Source organism: Myxocyprinus asiaticus, chromosome 38 (genome assembly GCF_019703515.2).
Source record: "Myxocyprinus asiaticus isolate MX2 ecotype Aquarium Trade chromosome 38, UBuf_Myxa_2, whole genome shotgun sequence".
Classification (NCBI taxonomy): Eukaryota; Metazoa; Chordata; class Actinopteri; order Cypriniformes; family Catostomidae; genus Myxocyprinus; species Myxocyprinus asiaticus.
This window is the reverse complement of record NC_059381.1, coordinates 20,664,046-20,690,759: the sequence shown is the minus strand read 5'-3', so window position 1 is coordinate 20,690,759 and position 26,714 is coordinate 20,664,046. Positions and strand designations below refer to the sequence as shown.

At 36.8% G+C, this 26,714-nt stretch overlaps 1 protein-coding gene across 1 annotated transcript; it reads left to right on the top strand.

Annotated features, from left to right (window-relative positions):
* The first annotated feature begins 286 nt into the window (after positions 1 to 286).
* On the top strand, positions 287 to 21,824 carry ppme1 (protein phosphatase methylesterase 1). Its single transcript, XM_051676880.1, has 14 exons — positions 287 to 549; positions 11,240 to 11,334; positions 12,769 to 12,860; positions 16,882 to 16,939; positions 17,102 to 17,153; positions 17,229 to 17,383; positions 17,569 to 17,659; positions 19,266 to 19,331; positions 19,461 to 19,587; positions 19,921 to 20,050; positions 20,602 to 20,646; positions 20,751 to 20,815; positions 21,266 to 21,333; positions 21,436 to 21,824. Coding segments are annotated over exons 1-14 (1,128 nt in total). The 5' UTR covers positions 287 to 466; the 3' UTR covers positions 21,437 to 21,824.
* The last annotated feature ends 4,890 nt before the right edge of the window (positions 21,825 to 26,714 follow it).

The following is a 26,714-nucleotide window of genomic DNA, read 5'->3' as shown; positions in this document are numbered from 1 at the left end:
TTTAAATATCATTCAGAAAAATTCTTGAATATAAAAATTAGGCTTTTTCCTTTGAGCATTTGCATGTGTGAATATTACATTTTGCTTGGAAAAGTAATAAATTAGTTGTAAAATTAATCTTTTTTTGTATCGCATTACGTCATATTGTTTCTGGCTAGTATACGTGCTCGAGGAACCGAAACTGGTGTTTTCTGTTAGTTGTAGTTCTTTCCATGCGCAGTGCCATCAGGGTCAGTAGTAAAAATCTCTGACGTGACTACAAGCCCCATAATGCAAAATGGTCACGAATGACTGGTGGGCGGAGACTTCTCGTGTGAACATAGGTTTTTGTACCTGCCTGCTGAACTAGCCTGATATCTCTTTAATTTGTGAAGTCTATAATCCTACTGTCTATAGACAAGAACTCGTATGGTGCAAAGAGGGCTAGACGCTTAACGTGCTCAAAGGGTTTTGCTTTCCTCTCACCATGGAGAAACAGTTGCAATTGAATTTGCTATCCTCCAAACCTCCAATGGCAGATTTGCAGTCGGGGTCTAAATTAAGAATGGGGTGAGTTTACGCTTTAATCGTATGTGTGTTACATACATTACAACCTCAAAATATCAAATCGAGTTCATTGCTCTTAAAATATTTCAGCTGTTAGCTGTCACGATGTAAATTCGTTAATTGAAGATTCGGAGATCTCTATTGCTGATGATGCTTGTATGTGTGTTTAACTGTTTCTATTGACGTTACACGGAATGAAAACTGTATCGTTCACAGGGTTGCCAACTTTGGATACCTGGTTGGAGTGAGATTTTGATGATATGGCTGAATCAATCACACACATTGTTAGTATTAGTAGGCCTAACATGTTAAATTTGAAACACCAAACACGATCTTATTAAACCTTACAATGAAAATAATGACCATACACATACACTATGGCACAGCAAAGGTTTTTCCTGTGTTGGGCAAGCAACTCAAAATATGTAGCTAGCTAAGCTGCCAACTACTCGACATAAAAATTAGGTAAGCTAAGCTAAAAGCTACACTTCATAGAAAGTAGCAAGTTACACTACAAGCTACACGCCAAAGAAGCTTGCTTTTAATTCATATTTATACATGCTATCTATACAAACCCATGTGTTCAATATGCAAAATCACTATTTATTGGGCCCAAGCACTGAAGGTGCGAAGGCCCTATTGTTCTTATAAGGATTATTATTATTCTTTTCAAGGTTTTGGGTGCTTTTGGATCACTTAACATGCTACAAAACACATCAGAGTTGCCGGTGTTATGGATCAACTGGGGATCATGTTAACTGGAGATGTGCACATGCATGTGAATAATTTTACTTGCCTTCTCAGCAGATTCGTTCAGTGTGAATTGTCAATGAGTAAAGAAACAAGAAAAAAAGTTGGTATCATTATTAGCCCGCTTTGTATGATGTCTGTTCCAATAAATTTGACACAATTTTAAGAGCGATTTTTACGGTTTCACAGGGTAACATCTGGTTTCCCATGTTGACGTGGGACATTGGTTTGAATGGGAACTGGCAATTACACTTGTCAGAGCAGTAAATCGCATGTGGAACTCTAATTTGCAACACTAAAGCATCATAGGCTGAAATGTGTCAATAATAGGCATATACTCTTAAATTACTTCCATTTATTAAAAAAATAATAATAGTTTTGTAAGTTTAAGAAAATTATTGTTTGCAAATAATATAAAAATAAAAAGCTGCTGACACAGTTCTACTCCACTGTCACTGAGTCTGTCCTGTGTACATCTACAACTGTCTGGTTTGGTTCAGCCACCAAATCAGACAGGAGGAAACTACAATGGACAGTAAGGACTGCTGAGTATTGGCGCCCGCCCACCCACCCTCCAAAACCTGTACCTCTCCAGAGTGAGGAAACGTGCAGGTAGAATCACTCTGGACCCCACAAACCCTGCCCACTCCCTCTTTGTACTGTTGACCTCTGGCCGGCGCTACTGAGCGCCAGGACATCCAGGCACAAGAACACTTTTTACCTTCAGGCCATTTTCCTCATGAACAATTAAACTGCCTCAGGACTCCCCCATAGTGCAATAATATAAATACATATCTCATGTAGATATGTAAATTCACATTTAATTCAATAACTGTACATACCCCTACCTTGCACATACATTACCACTTGCACATGTACATACATGTTATATGTACTATTATTTGTTTATTTATACACTTACCTTGTTTTATATTCTGTGTCTCACTGTAATGTTCTGTGTGCACTTGTTTCTCCTATCACCAAAACAAATTCCTTGTGTACGTAAGAAAACTTGACAATAAAGCTCATTCTGATTCTCTAAAAGCCGGTTGGTCTAGCGGTAGCGTGATTGTAACCATACGAATAGTCCCCGATTCAGTTCCCATCTGTCAGTTTAATTAAATTGATATAATAATATCCTTTAGTTTTAAAAGGTTCTGTGCATAACAATATCGTATATTTATGACTACCCATGACACTGCCAAAAGATGATCTTTCAGAAGTACAAATTTGTTTTTGTGTGGAGACTGGAGAGCATGTACAAAGGCCAAACTGACCAATGATAAATGATACTCCGAGAAAGCATGAGAAAGTTCTTCAGAAACAATGATTTCGTTTTTTTGTTAAAATATTAAGATATTAAGATTTGATCTTAAATTGTTTGACAATTTTAAAAAAAGCCTGTTATAGACAGCATAGTTCATAATTTTCTTCTCAGTAATTCAGCCCTTCTCAGAAAATTCAGTAGGTTATACTGTGATTACTGGCTGTCAGATTCATTTGAAATGTTGATAGATTTGTTTAAAACAATATCATAAATTGTGTCTGTGTTTTACAAAATAGTTTTCAGTAGACCTATTAAAAGTACATCATAACCTGAAGCAAAGATACAGTTGCACTCAATGAACCCAGGTCGCTGAGTGATATATTAGTGCGACATACCGCTGAACTAATGATCTAGTTCTAACTAGCAGATCACTTTGTTCATTTTCAGTGGTAGGAGAAAGTTACTCAAACTTAACTATAATTAAGCCATTATTCATTATAAAGAAAAAAAGCAATTGAAAGTATATTACTGACACACATCAGCCTATGATGCTTTAGTGTTTTATATAAAAGAGTTCCACATGTGATTTACTGCTCTGACAAGTGTAATCGGCATTTCCCATTCAAACCAATGTCCCACGTTAACATGGGTAACCAGATGAAACCATTGAAATTGCTCTTAAACTGTGTCAAATTCATTAGAACAGACATCGATGAAACAACTGTTTATTAATGATAACAACTTTTTTTTTTTTTTATAATTTTTAAAAATGTCTTTACTCATTGACAATTTATATTGAACGAATCTGCTAAAAAGGCAAGTAAAATTATTTACATGCACGTGCACATCCCCAGTTAACATGATCCGCAGTTGATCCATAACACCGGGAAAATTGAGTTTTTAAGAATAATATGATGTAAAAAAAAAAAAAAAAAAAAAAAAAAAGCACAATAAATGATACCAGTTTTGTCAGATTTTACTGCTGATTTAAAATATGTTCTTTGATTATAATCTTGACCAGCTGTTGTTGAGATTTCGATGGTCCCCCATTCAAGTAGATAGGAATAATGGAAATAGCCTCCTGGTAATGTTCAGAAGATGGCAGACAAAAGACTGACTTAATCGAAAGACTTTGGCAAAAGTTGTGTAGCTTTGTAGCACCCCCATTTACACCTACAGTCACTAAAATTGGTACATATATAGTTCTCATCAAGCCGGTGTCATGAGAAATTGAGGTTGCCTGGTAAATCGAGTCCCCATATTACATCACAGAGATTCCATTAGCTCAAAGAGCTAGTAATGAGTACTCTTCAGTGCCTGATAAAAAAAATCTTACAAATTCACTTTATCGTATATGCAGTTTTAACTATGTAAATATGACATTTATTGTCTTTTAAATAATGTTACACAATAATATATAACTGAATTTATAGATTGTGAAATTAAAGATGTGTCGTTGTTGGTGTTTTTCAGTTAGCCTAGACTTCAGTGACATGCTATCAAAATAGCATGATAGGTTTTTGCTCAAGCATTACAAACAGTTACCCCCATGGGGACTCGATTTACCGGGCGGACTCAATTTGTCATGACACCGGACAACTTTCATAAATACAGTCATTAGCTCCGCCCAACAGGATGTTGGATTTTTTGAAAATTACAGGCTCTGAACTTTTAAATACTCCTCCTAGGAAATGTATGTGACTGTCACCAAATTTAGGCAACATTATGCCAATATATTGAAGATGCTAAATTGCAAACAGATTTTTGATATATCGAACGGTGTTGCCATGGCGAGGCATTAAATTATGTATGAAAAATGTGAAACAGGAAGTGTCTCATATCTTCTGTTTGCAGTGTGTGATTTAGATCAAAATTGAGCTGTATGTTTGGTAATGGGGCTGATCACATGGATGTGGCTTTTTTCGGTCACGGTCATAGCGCTACCACCTGGTAGCAGGAAGTGTGGCACTTACAACATGCTTTGAAATAGTCCTCATACATTTACCCAAATTGTTTCTTCAAAATTGCTTGGAATAATGTCAAGATACAGCTGATGTAAAATTGTGAAGGGTTACTTGATATCTTAAATCATGTTGCCATGGCAATGTATTAAATGTTATTATTCTTTGTATATTCATGTGTTTTTGAGGCACTTGTCTTGTTTTCCTTGACAAAATGCATGTCCATCATGCACTGTTTTCTGAAAGCCACCTGGTGGAATTGGACCCATGGTGCTTGGGCCTGTCATTGCTGCTTGCTGCTATATTTTACATTTTATTTTTCATATTTATACTACTACCTGTACAAACCCATACCCATTTGAACAGTTTCTTTTCCACATTCATCTATATAGCAACTCTATGTACGTAAACTATTCGTCTTATCCTGTAATTCTGTGTCTAGCTTTTTGTATTTCTGTATGTACTGGAAGCTTCTGTTCAGAGGCAAAATTTCTTGTGTGTGAGAGCACATCTGGGCAGTAACGCTCAATATCTGATGGGATCAGATGGTAATATAACAGTACTTTGATATATGGTTAGCATATTTATATATGGTCTACCCCGGGTCCATGGGGACCACTTGCTGATCGTAAGAGGCGACAAATGGGGCGACTTTGCCATAAGTTGCAACCCATGACTGTGGAGAAAGAGGTCCTGGCACTTGAGGAATGTGGGTTTCTGCGGCTCCCCAAGATCCAACACAGTGCTTTGGCTCTGACTTCACATAGACGGGAGGTTGGAAGGGCCCGGTCCAATCAAGTGGCTAGTCAAGACATGCCCTAAAGGGCGCTGGCTGGGGGTCAATCGAGGAATATGAACTTTGTTCCTTTTGCTCGAGTATATTAACCCCGTATCCTTGGTGCATATCTGGAGGATACCCACGGCTCTGTGCATCCCCTTGTTGGACTCCGATGTGGGTGGGGAGCGGGAGTAATGAAACTAAATAACACAAACATGGCTAACCAAAAAACCCCTAAACAAGTAAAGATGGAACAGAATGTGGATGATGACTCATACTTGTTGCATGATCCCCCCAAATAGTGAAAATTGGCAGAGATTCATTCTTTTAGAATCTGTATTACCTGACATGCCTCTGACTAAGCTGTCCCCTTTTGCAATACAAAAAGGTATCTTGGGTATAGCAGGAACAGTTAAAGAAGTGAAAAAACTACGGTCTGGACAAATATTGGTGGAATGTTCCAAAAAAATTCATGCAGATAATCTAATGCATGCTAATACGCTGGCCAGTGTTCCTATAAAAGCCTTGTATCATCCATCTCTAAGCAGCAGTAAAGGAGTTATCCTACAAGATATGGATTAGGCTGACGTAGCATCGGAATTGACTCAAGGTGTAACAAATGTTAAAAGAATTTAATTTAAAAAAAGAAGACCAGATGATTAAAACAGGAACTTGCATAGTGACATTCAACAAACCACAACCACCAGAAAGTATCCAATTAGGATATCTGAGTGTACCTGTCAACATCTTCATTCCAAACCCCCCCCAAGATGTTTTAATTGTCAAAAATTTGGCCACGGCTCTGCAGGATGTAAAAACAAGTCAGTATGTTGTAGTTGTGGAGAGGAAGGACATAATCAGGCAAAATGCAGCAACTGTGCAGCTGATCACTCAGCTTCATCAAAAGTCTGTCCAGTCTGGATCAAAGAAAAGGAAATCCAGAGAGTAAAATGTATGGAGAGAGTGAGCTACGTTGAAGCACGTAGAGTGGTTGAGGAGTCTCCTGCCTTTTAATATAAGGAAATTTTATGCCACTGTGGTAAAACCAATCACGAGCACTGCTGAATGCCAGACAGACTTGACCTGGGTGAATAATGACAAACCACAATACATAAACACAAATTCTATCTCAGCTAAAAAGAAGCCTCAAAGCACCCAATCTAAATTACATCAAGTCAGACCCAAGTCACTGAAGAATGAAGTCTGTCAGCTGAACACAACCAATCTTCAAGAGGGAAAAAGACACATAGTATAAGAACACAATTACCAGAAGTTAATCAAGGAAAAAGTCAAAAGACTGAAATTTCAAAGGATATTGAAATGAAAGAGAACATTACATCTCATAGCCATAGCTTATCTCCTAAATGCAGAAGTAAAGGGCATGTACCGGTTTTGCCTATTTGAGAATTAATAATCACATTATTCAGTGGAACTGCTGAGGGATCAAAGTAAACTTTGCTGAACTGCAGCGTTTATCTGCTGTTGTTAATCCCATTGCCTTTTGTCTTCAAGAGACTCACTTGGTACCAAGCAGCCCATTGACCTTAAAAAAAAACAAAAAAAAAAAAACTATACAATATTTAATGCATTTGGCCAAAATATGCAATGCCCCTTGATTGGATAGGCCATATTAGTTAGATGTGACATAATTCACAGCCATATACCAATAGATACAAACTTGCAAGCAGTAGCTGTGCATTTAACACTCCATAAAGCCATTTCCCTGTGCCCCATTTACATACCCCCTGATGTTTCCGTAGCATTACATGACTTGGACAGATTGGTACACCAGTTGCCATCCCCATACATCCTTGTGAGAGATTTTAATAATCATAGTCCACTATGGAGAGGAAGCTACACAAATACAAAAGGCAAAATGATTGAGGACCTTATCTCTAAAAATGATCTATGCATATTAAATGATGGTTCGTACACTTATCTGCATCCAGGATATGGAACCTACACTGCTATTGGCCTAACTATATGTGAGCCTGAACTATTGCTCGACTTCTCGTGGCTAGTCTGGGATTATCTGTGTTGGAGTGACCACTCTCCTCTGTTACTTCAGAAGCAGAAATTCAACAAAGTCCTCCAAGATGGCATCTTAAAAGAGCCAACTGGTACTCCTTTCAGACACTTTGTTATGAGAAATTCAGCATAGCGCCTCAAGAAAATCATGACCCAATAAAGAGGTTTATGGATACTTTAATAGAAATAGCAGGAAAAGCTGTTCCAAAAACATCAACAAAGCCATACCGACGGACTAACCCATGGTTTGATGAAAATTGCAAAAAGGCTATTGAAGAATGGAAAAAGGCAGAAAGGATGTTTAACAAACACCCAACAACAGAAAACCTCATTAAATAGAAAATTTGCAGGTCCAAAGCACATAGAATCATTAATGAAACAAAAAGACAAAGCTGGAAAAAATATGCATCAAGTTTAACGTCACATGTACCAACAAAGAAAGTATAGGACATGATCCAAAAGATGAAGGGTAAAGAAGGTGGATCACAAATATGACATATTAAGAGTCAAGGCACTTTACTACAAAACAAGAAATTGCTAACAAGCTTGCAGAGACTTTTGAGAGGAAATCTTCACTAGAAAACTGTCTCCCTGAGTTCCAAGAAATAAAGATACAACAGGAACAGAACCAACTTGACTTTTCTTCTGATAACACAGAGCCATACAACCAGCCCTTTATAATGGAAGAGCTTCTTTAAGCTTTAAAGAACTCAAATGATACTGCTGTTGGACCAGATAGAGTTCATTACCAGTTCCTAAAGCACTTACCCCATAATGTATTATTGATTCTTTTGGACAATTTTAACACCGTTTGGAAATCAGGAGAAATACCATCATATTGGAAAGAAGCAACAGTCATACTCATACCTAAACTGGGCAAAGATCATACAGACTCAAACAAAAATAGCCCTCACCAACTGCCTATGTAAAACCTTGGAAAGAATGGTCAATGACCGGCTTGTGTGGATGCTAGAGAAAAACCATAAGGTCAGTGATTTACCAGTGTGGTTTCAGATGAGGCAGAAGCACTTTAGACCATCTCATAAGACTGGAATCATTTGTGCGTAATGGGTTTATCAAAAAAAGAGCATATGGTGGCAGTTTTCTTTGATCTAGAAAAAGCCTATGATACTACTTGGAGATTTGGCATTTTAAAAGATCTGTATGAAATGGGTTTTAGAGGGTACTTTTTCATTTTAAATTTTTTATTGAATAGACTTTCGTGTCTGAATAGGAACTACTTTGTCGAATATACACACAAGAATTAGGTGTGCCTCAGGGAAGTATCTTTTCAGTTACCTTGTTTAGTATTAAAATTAACAGTATTGCAAATGTTTTCGGGTCAAATGTAGTCTGTATGACGACGATTTGTGCATCTGCTACAGGGGGAAAAATATGAATTTTATTGAAAGGCTATTACAGTTGTGCATTAACAAAATACATGATTGGTCAGTTAGAAATGGATTTAAATTCTCCAAATCAAAAACTGTCTGTATGCATTTCTGCTTGCTGCGATCTCAACATCTAGACCCAGAGCTCTTCATGGAGGGAGGATCTATAAAAGTCACAAAAGAGACTAAGTTTTTAGGGCTAGCTTTGGACAATAAACTTTCTTTTATCCCACATATAAAACTGTTAAGAAACAAATGCCTTAAAAAAAAATTAACATCATAAAGGTACTGGCTAAAACAAAATGGGTTGCAGATTGCACTACACTTCTATGTCTTTACAGAACGCTGGTGCGATCCCAAATGGACTGTGGGAGCATAGTTTATGGATCTGCCAGGAAATCTTACATTAAAATGCTGGATACTGTACACCATATAGGATTACGACTTTCTTTAGGAGCATTCAGAACTTCACCCTTTCAAAGTTTGTATATTGAAGCAAAGGAACCATCACTTAACAACAGGCGCTTGAATCTTGCTCTTCAGTATGCAGTTAAGATGAAAACAAACCAATGCAATCCAGCTTTCTCTTAAGTTTTCAACCCTCAACATCCAGATTTGTATGAAGCCAGACCCAAGTATATTAGTCCTTTTGGCATCCGTATAAAACCCTACTTTGAGAACATGGACATTAATCTAGACATACTAACACAAACCCATCTATGCCCTATTCCTCCCTGGAATCTAAGAAAATTAAACATCATGTTGAATTTGGCCCAGCAAAAGAAGACAATGATCCATCCAAATGAACACAAACAGGAATTTATAGAAATTAGATATAATTTTTTGCTTCATAAACCTGTGTACACAGATGGATCCAAAACAGAGAACGGTGTATCTGCAGCTGCAGTATATGGAAAAAAGATCGTTAGTATCCGTATTCCAGATGAAAGCTCAATTTTTACAGCTGAGGCCTGTGCTTTACTCTTGGCTTTAGAGCAGATCGAGAGAGCACAACAATGAAACTTTTTTATTTGTACAGACTCCAAATCTTCCCTCAAGCACTTGAATCATTAAAAACTGATCACCCCATAATTGTTAATATAATAGCAAAACTGAATCTCTTAAAGGAAAAATATTTTAACATTGTTTTCTGCTGGATTCCGGGTCATATGGGACTGTTTGGTAATGAACAGGCAGATACTGCTGCAAAGAAAGCTCTCACTCTGAGAATTACAGACTGTCAAGTCCCACCATCAGATCTCAAACCCGTACTGAATATGTATATATATAAAAAGTGGCAAATTGAATAGAACAATTGCATCCATAATAAGTTGTATGAAGTCAACCGAATTATAAATGAAAGATCTTTCACAAGTTTTCCTTTTGAGTGTAGTCATTCTAGACTTATATGTTTTTATTGAAAGGTGTAGTGCCGCCACCAATTTCTTTTTTTTTTTTTTGTCAGACACCACTGTCCATAAAACACATTTTACTGGAGTGTCCTACTTTTAGTGCCACTAGGCAATGTTTTACTCGTTTTTTTAGTGGATGTTTTCAAAAATGTCTCACCAGGGAATATTTTAAATGTATTAAATATTGAAATGAAAGGTCTTATATATTGTTCATTGTGTATATTACTGTTTTATATACTATATTACCTTTTAAAACTACCATAATCTTGCCATGAAAATAGCCAGTGATGCTGATATGGCAATAAAAATGAATAAATAAATAAATTCTATAGGTCTACTATTGTATTTTCATGGTGCCTTAAAGGGATAGTTCACCCAAAAATGAACATTCTCTCATCGTTTACTTACCCTCATGCCATCCCAGATGTGTATGACTTTCTTTCTTCAGCAGAACACAAAACAAAGATTTTAAGAAGAATATTTCAGCTCTGTAGGTCTTAACAATGCAAGTGAATGACGATCAGACCTTTGTAGCTTTGTAGGAAACTAAAAAGCAATCCATAAGCCTCCAGTGGTTAAATTAATGTCTTCTGAAGTGATATGATAGGTGTTGGTGAGAAACAGATCAAAATGTAAGTCCTTTTTTTTTTTTCTATAAATCTTCAGTTTTACTTTCACTGTTAGATGTGAAAGTGAAACTAAACAGTCACCACATGTGGCTTTCAAATGTAAAAGTGAAGATTTAAAGTTAAAAAAAAAAAAAGGACTTCAATTTTTGTCTGTTTCTCACCCACACCTATCATATCGCTTCTTAAGATATAGATTTAACCACTGGAGTCATATAGATTAGTTTTATGTGCTTTTTGGAGCTACAAAGGCCTGGTCACCATTCACTTGCATAGTATGGACCTACAGAGCTGAGATATTCTTCTAAAAATCTTTGTGTTCTGCTGAATAAAGAAAGTTATTCACATCTGGGATGTCATGAGGGTGAGTAAATGATGAGAGAATTTTCATTTTTTGGTGAACTATCCCTTTAAGATAATTCAACTAATACCATGGTGCTACCATATTTTGTTGAGAACATATTTCTCCTCTCTATGCAGACCAGGAAGAAAACGAGATTTTACTCCTCTGCCCTGGAGTCAGTACTTTGAAACCATGGAGGATGTGGAGGTGGAAAACGACAACAGCAAAGACATATCCTTTGCTTGATTCTCATGCAAACTCTTTGAAAATAATTATATATTTATCTGCTGTCTTTGTATATCATGTTATACAGTGGTTCTGGAAGGTATTTGGACACTTTTGGAAACTTAAGCCACACTTAAGAATTTCATTGTGTAGACAACAAAATTTCAAGTGGCATTGATAGTTTATATTTATCTAATGCAAAGACATTTACACATTTTTAAGTGTGGACGAAGTGTCCAGATACCTTTTTAGGTAGGGGTGTAAATCGGGCGTTTCATCTTATGTAGATTCTCTTGGCCTGTGATCCGATATTTGCTGATACTTCAAAGTCTGCCGCGATACGATTCGATTTGATTCGATTCAGGGCCCTGCTATCGATTTTCCAATATTATGTGTCTATTTTACACAATCAATTACAATTATTTTGCCCTCAAATGCAACCAAAATATAATCTGAATATTTTAGTGAGCTCTCCGAAATGTGCAAATTTAGTATCCACATTGGGACATCCACAACAAAATAAGGTACTTCATATGTTGAAAACAATTATACAGATAATAATATAAAAATAAAGTCACACACAAGTGATCATCAATCGTTTGATTACAGTTTATTTTTCATTTGAATCCAATTCAAAGTACTTACATACCCATGACTTGTTTCCAACTATCCGTGCCATCCGTGGTTTTCTTGGCTACAACTTCCACAGTTGTAATGAAAAATTATGTAACAGTTAACTGGGATAAATGTTAGTAAGGGTGTTGATGTGTAAAGTCTTACAACTGATGCTGGAGCTGAGCAGGTGTTTCATTAGTGCTGTTCAGAATGTCGGCGTTGTCAAGACGTTTTACATGATGGTTGCACTGCTCCATGGTACTTTTAAATAGCAAATTCTTATGTAAATTTCAAATGGGTCGCATGCGCAAAAATATCGATGGAAGCCCGAATTAATCGCGCATGTGAGCCGCTCTGCGTTTGTCACGAGAGCTCGCATTTTAAGGAGCGCCCGGTTGACGTGCTCGCAGTGATCCTGTCACCTGGTCTGAGGCTCGTATTTCACGGGAAGCTCGGTTGACGCGCGCGCATGGATAGCAGAGCGGAAGTTGGCTTCACAGACTCTGCGCACATCATTGTCCCATATGAAAAGCGTATTTAGCGCTCAAAGTCAAATTAATGTAATAAGGTTGGCTCATCGCCTGACGGAAATGCGTACGGACTTGGCTGACGTGAGAGTATTAAAATAGAGGTGCATCTTTAAAAAAAAAAAAAAAATGTCTATATCGATATTTACGCGTTGTATCGATAAAATGATCGTTGGTTATAGGATCGATGGATCGTTAAACCCCTAATTTTAGGGCCATTGTACAATACTTCTGATTTTCCATTGATAGTAAATCAACTAAAACATACAGTTTAAGTCTTTCCTTTACTCCTCTGTACACATTCAGAATTTACAGCAGTGGCTCTCAAGGTCCTGTCCTGCTACTGCTTCATGGGGGAGGTCACTCTGCTCTTTCTTGGGCAGTTTTTACTGTGAGTTTCATACATCATCTGTTTCTCTTCACAAGTTTGGACTAAAAATATTTCTCTGTGAATGTTCAAATCTCTGCAAAGATCAAATGATTATGAGGAATCATTCCAGTTATGAATGGAGGCTACAGTGCAGCCTGCTTTAATGATTGGCGATACAGTGGGGTCCAAAAATCTGAGACCACTGGTGAAAATGCTTTATTTTGCATTCTTTTCTAATGCAGAATTATATTATCAGTAGAAAAGATAAGTGGAATAATAATTTTCTTTTTAAAAATTACATTAATTCCTTGGTGTTTTTTATGTTGCAACTTGGACTCCACAAATTTGTGCAAAATGACCTGTGTTATCCGCAGTGTTGGTTTAATTACTAGGGCTGTCGATTTAACATGTTAAATAAGTGCTATTAATTGTATATAAAATAATGCATTAAAAAATTATGCAATTGATTATGTCCCCACTAATAAGGAAGATTCCTGAGCAATTCAAGCTTGAAGTACCAACTGCTTTCTCCAGGGGGCAGTAAGCGAAACTTCAGCTGTTTAGGAAACGTGCAGCTTACACAGACAACAAATCAACTGTTCAGCAGACAGCACAACATGAGCTTAGTTTTTCCAAATGGCTTTTTTGCACCCTTGAAGGGCACTTCGCGAATGGGATGCCACTCGAAGTGTCGTTGCAAACAAAAGAAAGTAACAGTTTTCAGAAAAGGCCCTTTCAGAAGACTTTTAGTGAAGGCTACATTTAAACTGTAATGCCATGCTCCCTTCATAGTGCCCACATCAAGAGCTTTGTCTTTCGTAGTGAGTAGGGCATAGGGATGATCACTTTCGATTGGCATTCGCCTGAGGATGCGTTCTTGCCTTCAAAACAGCATGATGGAGCGCAAATTCGAATTTAGGGATCTCAAGACATGTTTTTCAAAGTATTATACTATGTTTAACTTGACACAGTGACCTACTAATTGTATGTATATGACACGATGCAACCAAAGCAAGACCATCCAAAAGCATCCGTCTGACGCAGGTGTACGTGGACGAGTCCTTAGACAAGCCCTCATAGTAAATCTCGGACTGATTGAAAAATTCAACTTCAAAATGGATTGCTGTGAACTGTAAGCCAGATTGTAGAACTGATTGGCTTATGTTCAATAATATGCAAATAAACATTACATTGGATTCTAAAGCCACTTTTTGTATTGTCTTATCAATGATTTACTCCTCTGCCACAATAATGTAATGTATTTTAATTATCTGAATATAGTTTTTTATAATATTATTTGTAATTATTTAAAAATAACTATAATTATTTCATCATTATTGTTAATTGAGGAGCTTTCTCAGTAAATATTTGTATATGCGATTAATTTGATTAATTGCCACACAATGTAATTCGATTAAAACATTTAATCGATTGACAGTCCTATTAATTACTCAAAGTAATCCACTACAAATGACAAATTACCTCTCTAAAATTATAATAAAATTACTGATTACGTTGATAAAATTAAGCGTTATTTTATGTGTTTTTGCAACATGAATGCAAAGGGGAAAACTTGTTAGTGTTTAATGTTTTGTTATGATTAGAATAGTTTCTATTATGTTGGGGGTTTTGGGGGTTACCATTATGGTGAGGAGTGGAGTTTGAGCTTAGGTTGAGGAACAATACCAAGTGTGAATATTACTGCTTTATCTATTATTAAGCAAGTCAATCTGGTGGTTTACACAATTTTAAGTTAAGTGCCATCAAAATGTCTGAGTTAGCTTACTAAATTTTTCAAGTTAAGAGCAGTTAGCATGCAAAAGTAGTACAAATTCAAAACCTGACAGTTCCACTTAAATTTTGAATTTATTAAAAAATTTGATGTAACTGATTACCTACATTTTTTTGACTTCTGCTAACTTATTCAGGTTTACACTGTGTTATTGCCTCTCCGTAGAGTGAGACCAGAACGGAAAAGTGTTATTATTCTGTTATTGCTCCCAAACTCGAACAGCTGGGAACTCTGAACGTTGATTATCATTCTGATATGGCCTCTTTCTCTCTTGTAGAGTGAGAACAGAACAGAGGTGTGGCTGTTGTAAGGATGCTTTATACCTTCCTGATGAGGAGGAGATTTAAGTTTGGTGCCTTCCTGTTTCAGGGCTATGATTGGCTGCTGACATTGGAGGGGGCCCACACGGTGTGGCTCAGCCTTCCTTCTCTGTGTGGAACATTTGCATATTTTAAAGTATATAGTTAAACAATGTCTTTACAGATTCATCTGTGCATTGTACCTGTTCCAAACCTCTTCAAAAATACTCTTGGTATTTTTCTGAAGATAAAGACCAAACATGATATTTAAAGATTAAATGTTACGCATGCATTAATTTATACAACCATAGTTTAGTTTGTGTGAACTATTGTGCTAATTGAACAACTGCAGTTGACATAAACAATACTGTGAACAAGCATGGAGTAGATGTTTTGCAGTTGGTGTCCATGTTAGGAATAATAGATTGTGTCTACAGATTTGTCGTCTTGGCTTCTTTGTTTCAGCTTTTTCCACATGGTAAGTTAATGGTCCGGGCCTTACTTTCTGAAGTATCTGGTAGTTGTCCAAGCAGCTTATCTGATGGCTGTGCTTGGCTTATGTTTGTGTTGGTCCTGCCACGATCCAATCAAAATGGAGCCACTCTTGTTTGCCTTGACAGTTATAGAGGGGCTCTGCCATAAACTGGCTCCTGGAATCTCGGTCCGATTGTTCACCACACAAGCCAGCTGCCTATGTTTTCGGATGCAGCCCAGATGTGGTAGATGAGTCGATTTAGCTGAGGAGTGGGGAGAGAGACAGAGAAAAAACAAGTTCGTTTGAATGGACTGGGGACAACAAATCATATATGTTTCGAAAAGATTCAACTCAAATTGCTGCCCGAGTCTGCCATGACAGTTGTTGATTGAAAGAAGAAAATCCACTCTAGCACCCCTTGCGGCAGTGCTGACAATGCAGCGCGTACTAGCATTGTGTTAAGAATTGAGCACTGACACATTTCACAACGCAGCGACGCGTGAAATCGAGCTTGCGTAGCAAGGTGCGTCTGCGTTCACGTACGTGCGTAGAGTATGTTTGGGCCTTTACAATGATTAGTTGGGGGGCACACTCCCTTCATCTGTCAAACAGTTGTGCATATTAACATAATTCTTGTTTTTAAATGTGTTTTACATAATGTTTTATATTTTTTGAAATATGTATAAGCCAAGTAATGTATTTAAAAGTAAGTAAATTAAGTCCGTAAGAATTTAAAGTGTAATACCGTATACTGTTAGATTACTGTAACTAATTACTTTGTAATCATATTACACCCAACACTGGTTATCCGGTATGATTTGAGAACATTACAAACAGTATCTTGCATGCTTCAATGAAGGCAAGAAATATGTCTTCATACAAAGGAGTTGCCAATTTGCTTACATTTGATTTGTGACTTGAAAATAGTAGAAACTCTTAAATATTTCTACTACATTTTGCGTTACTTTTTTTTTTTTCATAAATACTTTTGGACTCCACTGTACAGTATATAGTTGTGAGAACTTTAAATATGAGTTGAGTTGATACACACAGGAAAGGGACAGATGTTGAAACAGACATGGATCTTATTAACACCAACGCCATCTTTGATATTTGATGGAAATGACAATGAGGCTGTGAGGGGTAAAGTGGAGTCTCTTCAGTGGGTTGTACTGCGGTTTAAAGTGTTTTGGATCGTTCCGTGGACAAAACATTGAAAAAAAAAAAAACTTATTTCAGTGAACATTCAGTAGACAAAAACTCCAGAGAACATGAGTTTTGGAAAATCAGTTGTGATCTAGGAGCTTTTTACAGCTTTATACTGTGCATGCCATTTAAGAGATTTAAGTCTATCGTTCACAGCCTCATTGTCATTACCATTAAAAATCAAGGGTGGCGCTACCGTGAAAAAGGTCTATGGCTTTCTGTTCAGTACACTGATTGTTTCATGATTTTGACAGATGTTTGTATTCTCAGTCTGTTATATGCAGCAGAATTAACTGCAGGGTTGTAGCTATGGACCTTCGAGGACATGGTAAGGGTATTCAAATCCTTATACTTAAGAGAACTTCTTTGTGTCTGTGTTAGAAACTGATAACAAACCACGAACATGCATTATTTTTTTTCTTCCTTTTAAATGATCACTTACAAAGATTAATTCCTTTTTTTTTTTAATGTTGCATTTTATAAAATTCAGGTGATACTACAGTCAAGAACCCCGACGATCTCTCTGCTGAGACAATGGCTAAGTAAGTACATATTCATCAGAGGGTCTCTAAAAATAAGGTATTTGCATAATCTAATATATTTTACATGCTCTCCAGGGATATTGGAAAAGTGGTGGAGGCCCTTTACAGTGAAAACCCACCACCTATCATGATTATTGGTCACAGTATGGGCGGAGCAATAGCAGTTCACACCGCTGCAGCCAATCACGTGCCATCACTGCTTGGTCTTTGTGTAATTGATGTAGTGGAAGGTAAGTGCAACATGGTCATAACAAGCAAAAAACAATCGATAACAAGTGAAAAGATGAAATGTTAACTAGTTCACACGAGACAAAAAACCTTTCTTGACAACATTATTATAAATTAGTTATACCACAGTGTGTTTTGGCACTAATTTCCTTGCAATCTGATAAATGCGGTATTGCTCATTCTTCAGGTACAGCCATGGACGCCTTGAACAGCATGCAGAACTTTCTGAGGAGTCGACCAAAAACGTTTAAATCTGTGGAGAATGCCATAGAATGGAGGTATACTGTTATCAGAATATTGTTGAAAATAATGATTATTATCAGCTAGCTTTAGTATTTAGAAAAAATATATATATATTGACATCTCTGGCTGATAAATCAGACTTTAGAACTTTACAAACACACACAGTGATTCAATGTTAGTGATAAAATATGGGAAAAGGTGCTCTTAACGCTATTTGTTGTTAAAAAAAAAAAAAAAGTCCAGTTGGAACTTGTAACAGAAATCAGGTATTTTTCAGCATATGTAAGCCACATTTTAATTACCACAGAATCAGATCAAGACCTAACTATAACCAAAACGCAGAATGAGACAAAAGCGGGGCTGACGCCCTGATGCGAATCATGAACGTGGCTTCACTATTGCTGTATCAAAGTAGATAGCCACAGTCTACCATCAGATTAGTATTGTGGATGATGAGAGTTTAAGAGATTTAATGCCCATTGCAATGAATATGCAACCTATGTGGGGTCTAGTTATTTCAGTTAGTCAAACTCCCACTTAGACTTTGGGAAACGTTTATATTACTTGATTTGGTGCTATTTTAGTGCATTTTTATCTTTATACTGTGGAAGGCTTTGTTTGGAAAATGTTTATAAAGCATTATTTTGTTACATATTGTTTTGTTTTCTTTCCTAATAAGGAAAAGAAGTATATTTATAATCAAATTTCAGCACTTTCAAAATTTGTGATTAATCACGATTAACTACAAAACTTTATGCAATAATTTGTGATTTAAAAAATGTAATAGACTGACAGCTCTAAAGTAAATTCATTAAGTAAAATAAATCTTATTGTTAATTATATAGTAAAGTTTGTGTAATAGCAAAGGATTTCAAACTAGTAAAGTACAGTAAAATAGGCTTTGCATCGATGCCTTTTTCACGCATTGATAATCGGAGGATTTCCCCGATGATTATCGATATATATCAGGATTTTTTTTCAGATATAAATAGGGCTACAAGTTGCACAATAGTCTTGTTCTTTTCAAATATATTTCTCAACACCGCTTTAGTAATAGTTTTCCATTTAAATTCAAACCAAATCATTATCAAAGGCCAAAGATTATTTACTCTAGCCATCAGTTGATGATATATTGTGCATATCCATCTTTCATATGCCTACACTATTTATTTTCAGTTACAAGTATGTCTTTTTGTGGTTTGATAGCAAGGCTACACACAGAGAAATTGCATAATAATTTCTAATTGTTCAGTTTGCGCAGTTAAACCAGTTTCATACACTAACCTGCAAACCCAAAACGCCACTTTGTTCATTCTTGAAGAAGTACAAAAACCTTTATAACTTCTGTGTGTATGCATCCTGTGCAAGGAGCTCTAAAATACCCGTCCAATGGTGTGATACCTGTGCCTTGCAACCTGCATCAGTAAATGTTATATCACCCCCTTGTGGTCTCCCAACGTAATTATGTCACAAAAGCCCAACTGAGTGAATAGGAAAGCACGCAAATTAGGCTTCTAATTTAAACGTCAGCTTATATATCAATGCAATAATGTGCTGACCATTAATCAATATATCGATATGTTATGAAAGTATAGTCATGCTTCCTACTGTAGACCCAACTGATAACTTGTTTCTTACCAGTGTGAAAAGTGGACAGATCAGGAATGTTGAATCTGCACGGGTGTCCATGGTTGGACAAGTGAAAAAGTAAGTCTTACGGAGTAATGGTTCCCTCTACTAGCCCTAGAATATAGGCTATTTGGAGAAGTATTTAGCTGTTATATATATTACATTGTTCAATTGCATAGCATTGATGAAAGGTCTTTGAAATTTTAGATGTGATGAGCCCTTAAGTAGTCCAGGGGTTTCCAAGGGCATCAGTGAAGGAATTATTGAAGAAGAGGAGGAGGAGGATGAAGAAGGTGAATCCAACCACAAAAGGAAGAAAGATGATGATCAAGAGGTAATCTAAAAAAATTTCAACATAAAAAGAACCTTAAATTTGAATAATAAGTAAAAAGTAAATTACACATCACAGACAATACAGTGGTTTATTACATGGCTCTCTGGGAAAACTTGATTCTGATTGGCCAATCGTGATATTCTGTGGTCAAATATTTTTGTTTAATGACTGATCACCCTGTCGGGGTTTATTGAGCTTTAATGACTGGCTGATTATACATTATCCCTTATTTGTTGTACATCTACACAGAATACATTTTCACAGTGACTTTCCTAACATTAAGCTTGACAGAAACTTAAAAATGTTACATTATTTTTACATTTGTACCTACAGATAAAGAAAGAAAATCTGTACACCTGGCGTATTGAACTCTCAAAGACAGAGAAGTATTGGGAAGGCTGGTTTAAGGGACTGTCTTCTCTCTTTCTCACCTGCCATGTGCCAAAACTCCTCCTGCTAGCTGGTAAGAGGCCTGGCTTTTATCTGAAGTATGCCATTTCTTCCAGTAGTGGTTACAAACTGAGTTGTGGTCTCTCTTTATATTAGGTGTCTTTAACTACTATGTATTAACATTAAAATACATACAATACAATGTATTTATTGTGTAACTGCATGTTGTTTTGCAAAATTCTACTACTGAGGTTAGGGTGCGGGTAGGTTTAGTGTGGGGTTAGGTTTAGGGTACAGGGTATGGTTAAAGGTTCATTAAATGCAGGTACTTTAAATGTGAGTACAATGTAACAACACGTATGTACATAATAAGTACATTGTATCAAAGGCTTAATTAAGTACATAGTAGTTAAAGGCACCTAATATAAAGTGGGTCCAGAATTGCAATCTGTATGTTTGACATTAGCCCAACTAATTGCGTGAGTTTGGTGTGGGACATCCTGTTTGTGTCATTATTTTTGCAATTCTTTTTGGTGACACTGGTGGCACAGAAATTACATGCATCACAATTAAGACTTACTCAACAGCAGTTCAAAGACCTTTTTTTTTTTTTGTCTCCCATAGGTGTTGACAGGCTTGATAAAGATCTTACCATTGGGCAAATGCAGGGTGAAGCCTTGGTTTTTACTTACTCCTCAGGCTAGCATTCGTAGTACAGCATAAGTCACATTTCTATGGCCAGATGTTACTTATTTCTTTGGTCTCTGTTACAGGAAAGTTCCAGATGCAGGTTCTTCCAGAATGTGGCCATGCTGTTCATGAAGATGTCCCTGAAAAAGTATGTCTGTTTTACCGGAGTTCAAATCCTGACCTGTTGCTTTCTACTTTTTTTCTTGAAGCCAAGCACAATTGCAGATAAACTTGACAGAGAGTGATCATGTAATTTTGTTATATGGAAAAGAGCATCTTTGACATTTTGATAATATCTCCGTTTTCCTCAGGAAAGAAGTCACAGGTTTTGAGCAACATAGGATAAATGATCTGACCAAATTTAAACTGTGCATTTCTGCCACAGCTTTTTAGGCAAACACTTTTACTATAACAATTTTGCAGCTTAATTATCAAAGACACAAATAATTATTTTGGAAGTTGCATTCAAAATCCACTTGGCTCAAAAATGTGAACAGACGTGAATGACACTGTAGAGCTTTCATTAACATTTCTGATGAATGCTTCTCTAGTCTTTCTGCTTGATTGGCTTCCTCAGAAAATGTGTCCCTTTATGCAGGTAGCTGATGCTCTAGCCACCTTCATGGTCCGTCACAAGTTTACTGAATTCAAGGAGGGTTTCCCCTGGTAAGAAATCATGTGTAGATGAAATCATATTAGAAATAATTAAATGTTTGTTTTTTGTTAATCTGGTCCTTTTGTCTCATTCTCTGCTGTTTGCTTCTATAGACAATGTATAATCTCCACTCGTAGTTTTCATCCAGCGACATGCCATCCCTCGCTGCCCTCTTGCTCTCCACCAGGGTTTACAATACAACCAAAACCATGACAACGCCTCTTCTGCAAAGTATTTCTTAGCACTTTGTTCTTACATTATGTTCAGTTTTGTATGACTTTATGTATGTTTGCTGTAGTCATTTAACATGGCAATTTTGGCTTAATAAAATAAAAATTTTGAATCATTATGTAAATTTACATTTTAATTTTCCCCTGAAAGAATTTCTTATGCATTTCCTTTGATGCCTTGCTTGTTGTTGTAACTAGGATGATTGCATCATGTTGTGTTCAAAGTGTTTGTCATTGCTGATTTCCAGGTCAATAATAAAAGGGTTTCAGCAGTCTGTGCTTGTTCATTCTGTACATGACATGAAATTATATTCCTCAGTCTTTATTTCTGATTTACAAGTAGCACTGTTCATTGTTTTGTCAAGTTTTAGACAGGAATATATATATATATATATATATATATATATATATATACACACACACACACACATATAGATACATACTGTACATACATACATTTGAAGTACTTTCATCACATTCCCAGTGGGTCAGAAGTTTACATACACTTTGTTAGTATTTGGTAGCATTGCCTTTAAATTGGTTAACTTGGGTCAAATGTTTTGGGTAGCCTTACACAAGCTTCTCACATTAAGTTTCTGGAATTTTGGCCCATTCCTCCAGACAGAACTGGTGTAACCGAGTCAGGTTTGTAGGCCTCCTTGCTCGCACATGCTTTTTCAGTCCTGCCCACACATTTTGTATCAGATTGAGGTCAGGGCTTTGTGATGGCCACCCCAATATCTTGACTTTGTTGTCCTAAAGCCATTTTGCCACAACTTTGGAGGTATGCTTGGGGTCATTGTCCATTTGGAAGACCCATTTGCAACCAAGCTTTAACTTCCTGGCTTATGTCTTAAGATGTTGCTTCAATATATCCACATAATTTTCCTTCCTCATGATGCCATCTATTTTTTGAAGTGCAGCAGTCCCTCCTGCAGCACAGCATGATGCTGCCACCCCCATGCTTCACGGCCCTCCAAACATCACTATGGTCATTATGGTTACATTTCTGTTTCATCAGACCAGAGGACATTTCTCCAAAAAGTAAGATCTTTGTCCACATGTGCACTTGCAAGCTGTTTTATGGCTGTTTTGGAGCATTGGCTTCTTCCTTGTTGAGCAGCCTTTCAGGTTATGTCGATATAGGATTCATTTTACTGTGGATATATATACTTGTCTAATTGTTTACTCGAGCATTTTCACAAGGGGCCGGTTGCACCAGCTATACGTACATTACAACTTAGCCTAGTTGTGGCGTAAATGGGCACTAAGTCACAATTTACGCACTACTAAATATTTGAGCATTGCACCATTAAACTTAGGTAGAACATAACCCTACGTATAAACTAAATATTTACGGAAGACACAGACCAAGAGTAACGGATGGAATAAGAAACAGACTGATATTTTATGACATCAATGAGCGCACGTTTTGCGTGACAGGCTTCAGTCCTTTCGACATACTGTATATGATGGTGTTGGCATTTACACTCGTTTACGAGAGCGAAAAATAACTTTTAAAGCGGCTGTTCATCATGAAACCATTCTAACGGTGCGGTTTTCAGGGTGCGTCTCCCGGTGTCAAGTTTCAACACATTTGAAATATATATATGATATTAAAATGAATAAATGTCCCTTATTTATTTTAGATACAGTTCCTATAAATTATTTACACAGGGCAAAAATATTAATTATTAAGTCTACTTTTATTACGTATCGTATTTTAATAGGGATATAATTTATTACAGCTGACGGTTACGTGAGCAACAAGGTTTGAACATCAACCGTAGCGAGAGAAACTGAAATTCACAGCTTTTTATCACTTCTGTGTACAAATTTGAAGGCTGCTTATTGGATAAATATGGGTAAACATCATATTAGGTGACTACGCATTACTTTACGGAGTGCTTACAACCTACTAGTTAAGTCTTGCTTTAAGAACAGGTGGTGTAACCAAATTAAGGACTGACTTAGTTACAAACTAACTAGTAGTTACTAAGCCCTTAGTGTGAACTTTATGTCCCAACTTACGTGAGAACTTACGCACAGCTGGTGCAACCCCACCCAGGTCCTTTGCTGTTTGATTTGCACTTTTCAAACTAAACTACGTTAAACTCTAGGAGACGGAATGCATCTTCTTCCTGAGCGGTATGATGGCTGCGTGGTCCCATGGTGTTTATGCTTGCATACTATTTGTACAGATGAACGTGGTACCTTCAGGCATATGGAAATTGGTCCCAAGGATGAACCAGACTTATGGAGGTCCTTAATTTGTTTTCTGAGGTCTGTTTTTTTTTATTATTATTTATTTATTTATTTTTTTTATGATGTCAAGCAAAGAGGCACTGAGTTTGAAGGTAGGCCTTAAAATACATCCACAGTTACACCTCCAATTGCCACTAATTAGCCAATTAGCCTATCAGAGGCTTGACATAATTGTCTGGAATTTTCCAAGCTGTTTAAAGTCACAGTTAACTTAGTGAATGTAAACTTCTGACCCACTGAAATTGTGATATAGTCAATTAAAAGTGAATTGTTGGAAAAATTACTCGTGTCATGCACAAATTTATGCACTGCACTGCTGGCACGCGATTGGCTGATTAGATAATCGCATGGATGTTTGTTGGTGCCAGATGGGCTGGTTTGTGTATTTCTGTAACTGCTGATCTCCTGGGATTTTCACACACAACAGTCTCTAGAATTTACTCTGAATGGTGCCAAAAACAAAAAACATCTGGTGAGCGGCAGTTCTGTGGATGGAAATGCCTTGTTGATGAGAGAGGTCAACAGAGATTGGCCACACTGGTTCTAACTGACAAAGTCTAAGGTAACTCGGATAACCGATACCCAATATAAGGCTGGTGGTTTTAATGTTATGGCTGATCACTGTATGATGGAATAGTTCACCCAAAAATGAAAAAATTCTCATCATTTACTCACCTTCATGTCATCCCAGATGTGTATCACTTTCTTCTGCTGAACACAAATATTTTTAGAAGAATATCTCAGCTCTGTACAGTAGGTCCATACAATGCAAGTGAACTGTAAAAAGGAGATAAAGTCAGTATAAAAGTAATCCATAAGATTCCATTGTTTTAAGCATAGTCTTGTCAAGTTGGTTTTGGGTGAGAACAGACCAAAATGTTACTCCTTTATCCCTTTACATCTTGTAATTTTAGTCTCTAGGCACGATCATGATTTCAAGATCGATTACACTTCCTAGTGCTTGACGCATGCGCAGAGGGCTAGATGGGGCTATAGGAAGTGTAATCGAGCTTGAAATCATGATCGAAGGAGACTGCTGTCAATTTGTACAGAGAAAAGGGAGTACAATTTTGGTCTGTTCTCACCCAAAACCAACTGGATGGCTTCAGAAGACATGGATTAAACCACTGGAGTCTGATGGATTATGTTTGTGCTGACTTTATCTCCTTGGAGCTTTTGTGAGTTCTGGTCACCATTCACTTGCACTGAAAGCAGAGACTATTTAGCTTTGAGTGAAAGGACCTACAGAGATATTCTTCTAAAAATATTTGTGTTCTGCAGAAGAAAGAAAGTCATACACATCTGGGATGGCATGAGAGTGAGTAAATTATGAGAGTGCTTATTTTTTGTTGAACCGACCCTATAATAGGTCAAAATATATTATGACACTGTCCCCAGTTTTCCGACGTATGCAGCCTCCGCCATTTGATGTGCACTCCTGATGTAGAGTTCGGCTCGAACAGTAGGTGGGGATATTTGACAGCTGCGATTAGTGGTTGGTCGAACTTGATTCTGCTGGGTAGGGTTGCACTAGCTGTGCCTAAGTTCTCACGAAAGTTGGGACGTAAAGTTCACACTAAGGGCTTAGTAACTAGTTTGTTTGTAACTGAGTCAGTGCGTAATCTGGTTGCACCACCTGTTCTTAAGGCAAGACTTAACTAGTAGGTCGTAAACTCTTCGTAAAGTAATGCGTAGTCTCATAATATGACGTTGACCTGTATTGATTCTCTCTCTCTCTCTCTCTCTCTCTCTCTCTCTCTCTCTCTCTCTCTCTCTCACGTAAATGTAAACGGGTGTAAATGTCAACATAATACTGTATGTTAAAAGGATTGATGCCTGTCACGCAAAACATGAGCTCATTGATGTCATAAAAGATCAGTCTGCTTTTTTTTTTATTCCATCCGTTACTCCTGGTCGGAGTCTTCCGTAAATATTTAGTTTATACGTAGGGTTACGGTCTACCTAAATTTTATGGTGCAACGCTCAAATATTTAGTAGGGCGTAAATTGTGACTTAGTGCCCATTTACGCCACAACTAGGCTAAATTGTAACTTACGTATAGTTGGTGCAACCGGCCCCTGTTGTTTTCTGTGCTGGGGAGACTGCAGTCAGCAGCCATTCATGTAAAAACTTATAAAAACAGCTGAAACTGTATATTAGAGCAACTGAGCTCTGAATAAATACACGTTATATTAAATTATCCAAATATATTTGTATATTTCTCATAATATAGGGTATAATAGGGCATAATGCCGAAATATTAGGGCATAATATGGGTATTAAAAAAGTTTTTTTTTTTTTTTTTAGATCAACCTGACTGTGACAATGATTCTCATCCAGTCCTGAATTAATGTCTTTGGCATTAGAGTGAGTGATTTGACCTGACAGTGTACTTAAGCTCATTAACAGGTTTAAGCTGCAATGAACATTCAGTTGAACCCTAAAGGCAATTCTGAGATTTATGAACTCTAAAAATTCCAAACTTGCTCATCACAACATTTTCAAAGTTTCCAGTGAACAACGTTGAACCCTTCGGTCTTCGTTTGTGAGTTACACTTGTTGTGTTCACGGGAGAAAAATGACCCGAAAGTACATGTGTAAAATATGCAAAAAAATAAAAAAATAAAAAAATTATATATATATATATATATGTAGATAGATAGATAGATAGATAGATAGATAGATATTCATACTAACTATAAAGTGCTTCTCATTTTAACATCATCTCAGCTATACATAAATACCCATGGTATATTGTTTTCATTTGTATATTAACATGTAGCAGCCAGACATGTTTGGAAGTACGCAAAAGTGAGATTAAAGTGTATCTTGAGGTCAGCAAATGGAAACGAACTGGGAGCACATCTGTGACTACTCTGAGCACAAGATAGAAATGT

Excerpts from the sequence above, each read along its gene's own strand:
- ppme1 (XM_051676880.1), top strand. The coding sequence starts at position 467 with ATGGAGAAACAGTTGCAATTGAATTTGCTATCCTCCAAACCTCCAATG. Across the intron at positions 16,940-17,101 it reads TATGGACCTTCGAGGACATG|GTGATACTACAGTCAAGAAC; the intron begins GTAAGGGTATTC and ends TATAAAATTCAG. Across the intron at positions 17,660-19,265 it reads GAGAATGCCATAGAATGGAG|TGTGAAAAGTGGACAGATCA; the intron begins GTATACTGTTAT and ends GTTTCTTACCAG.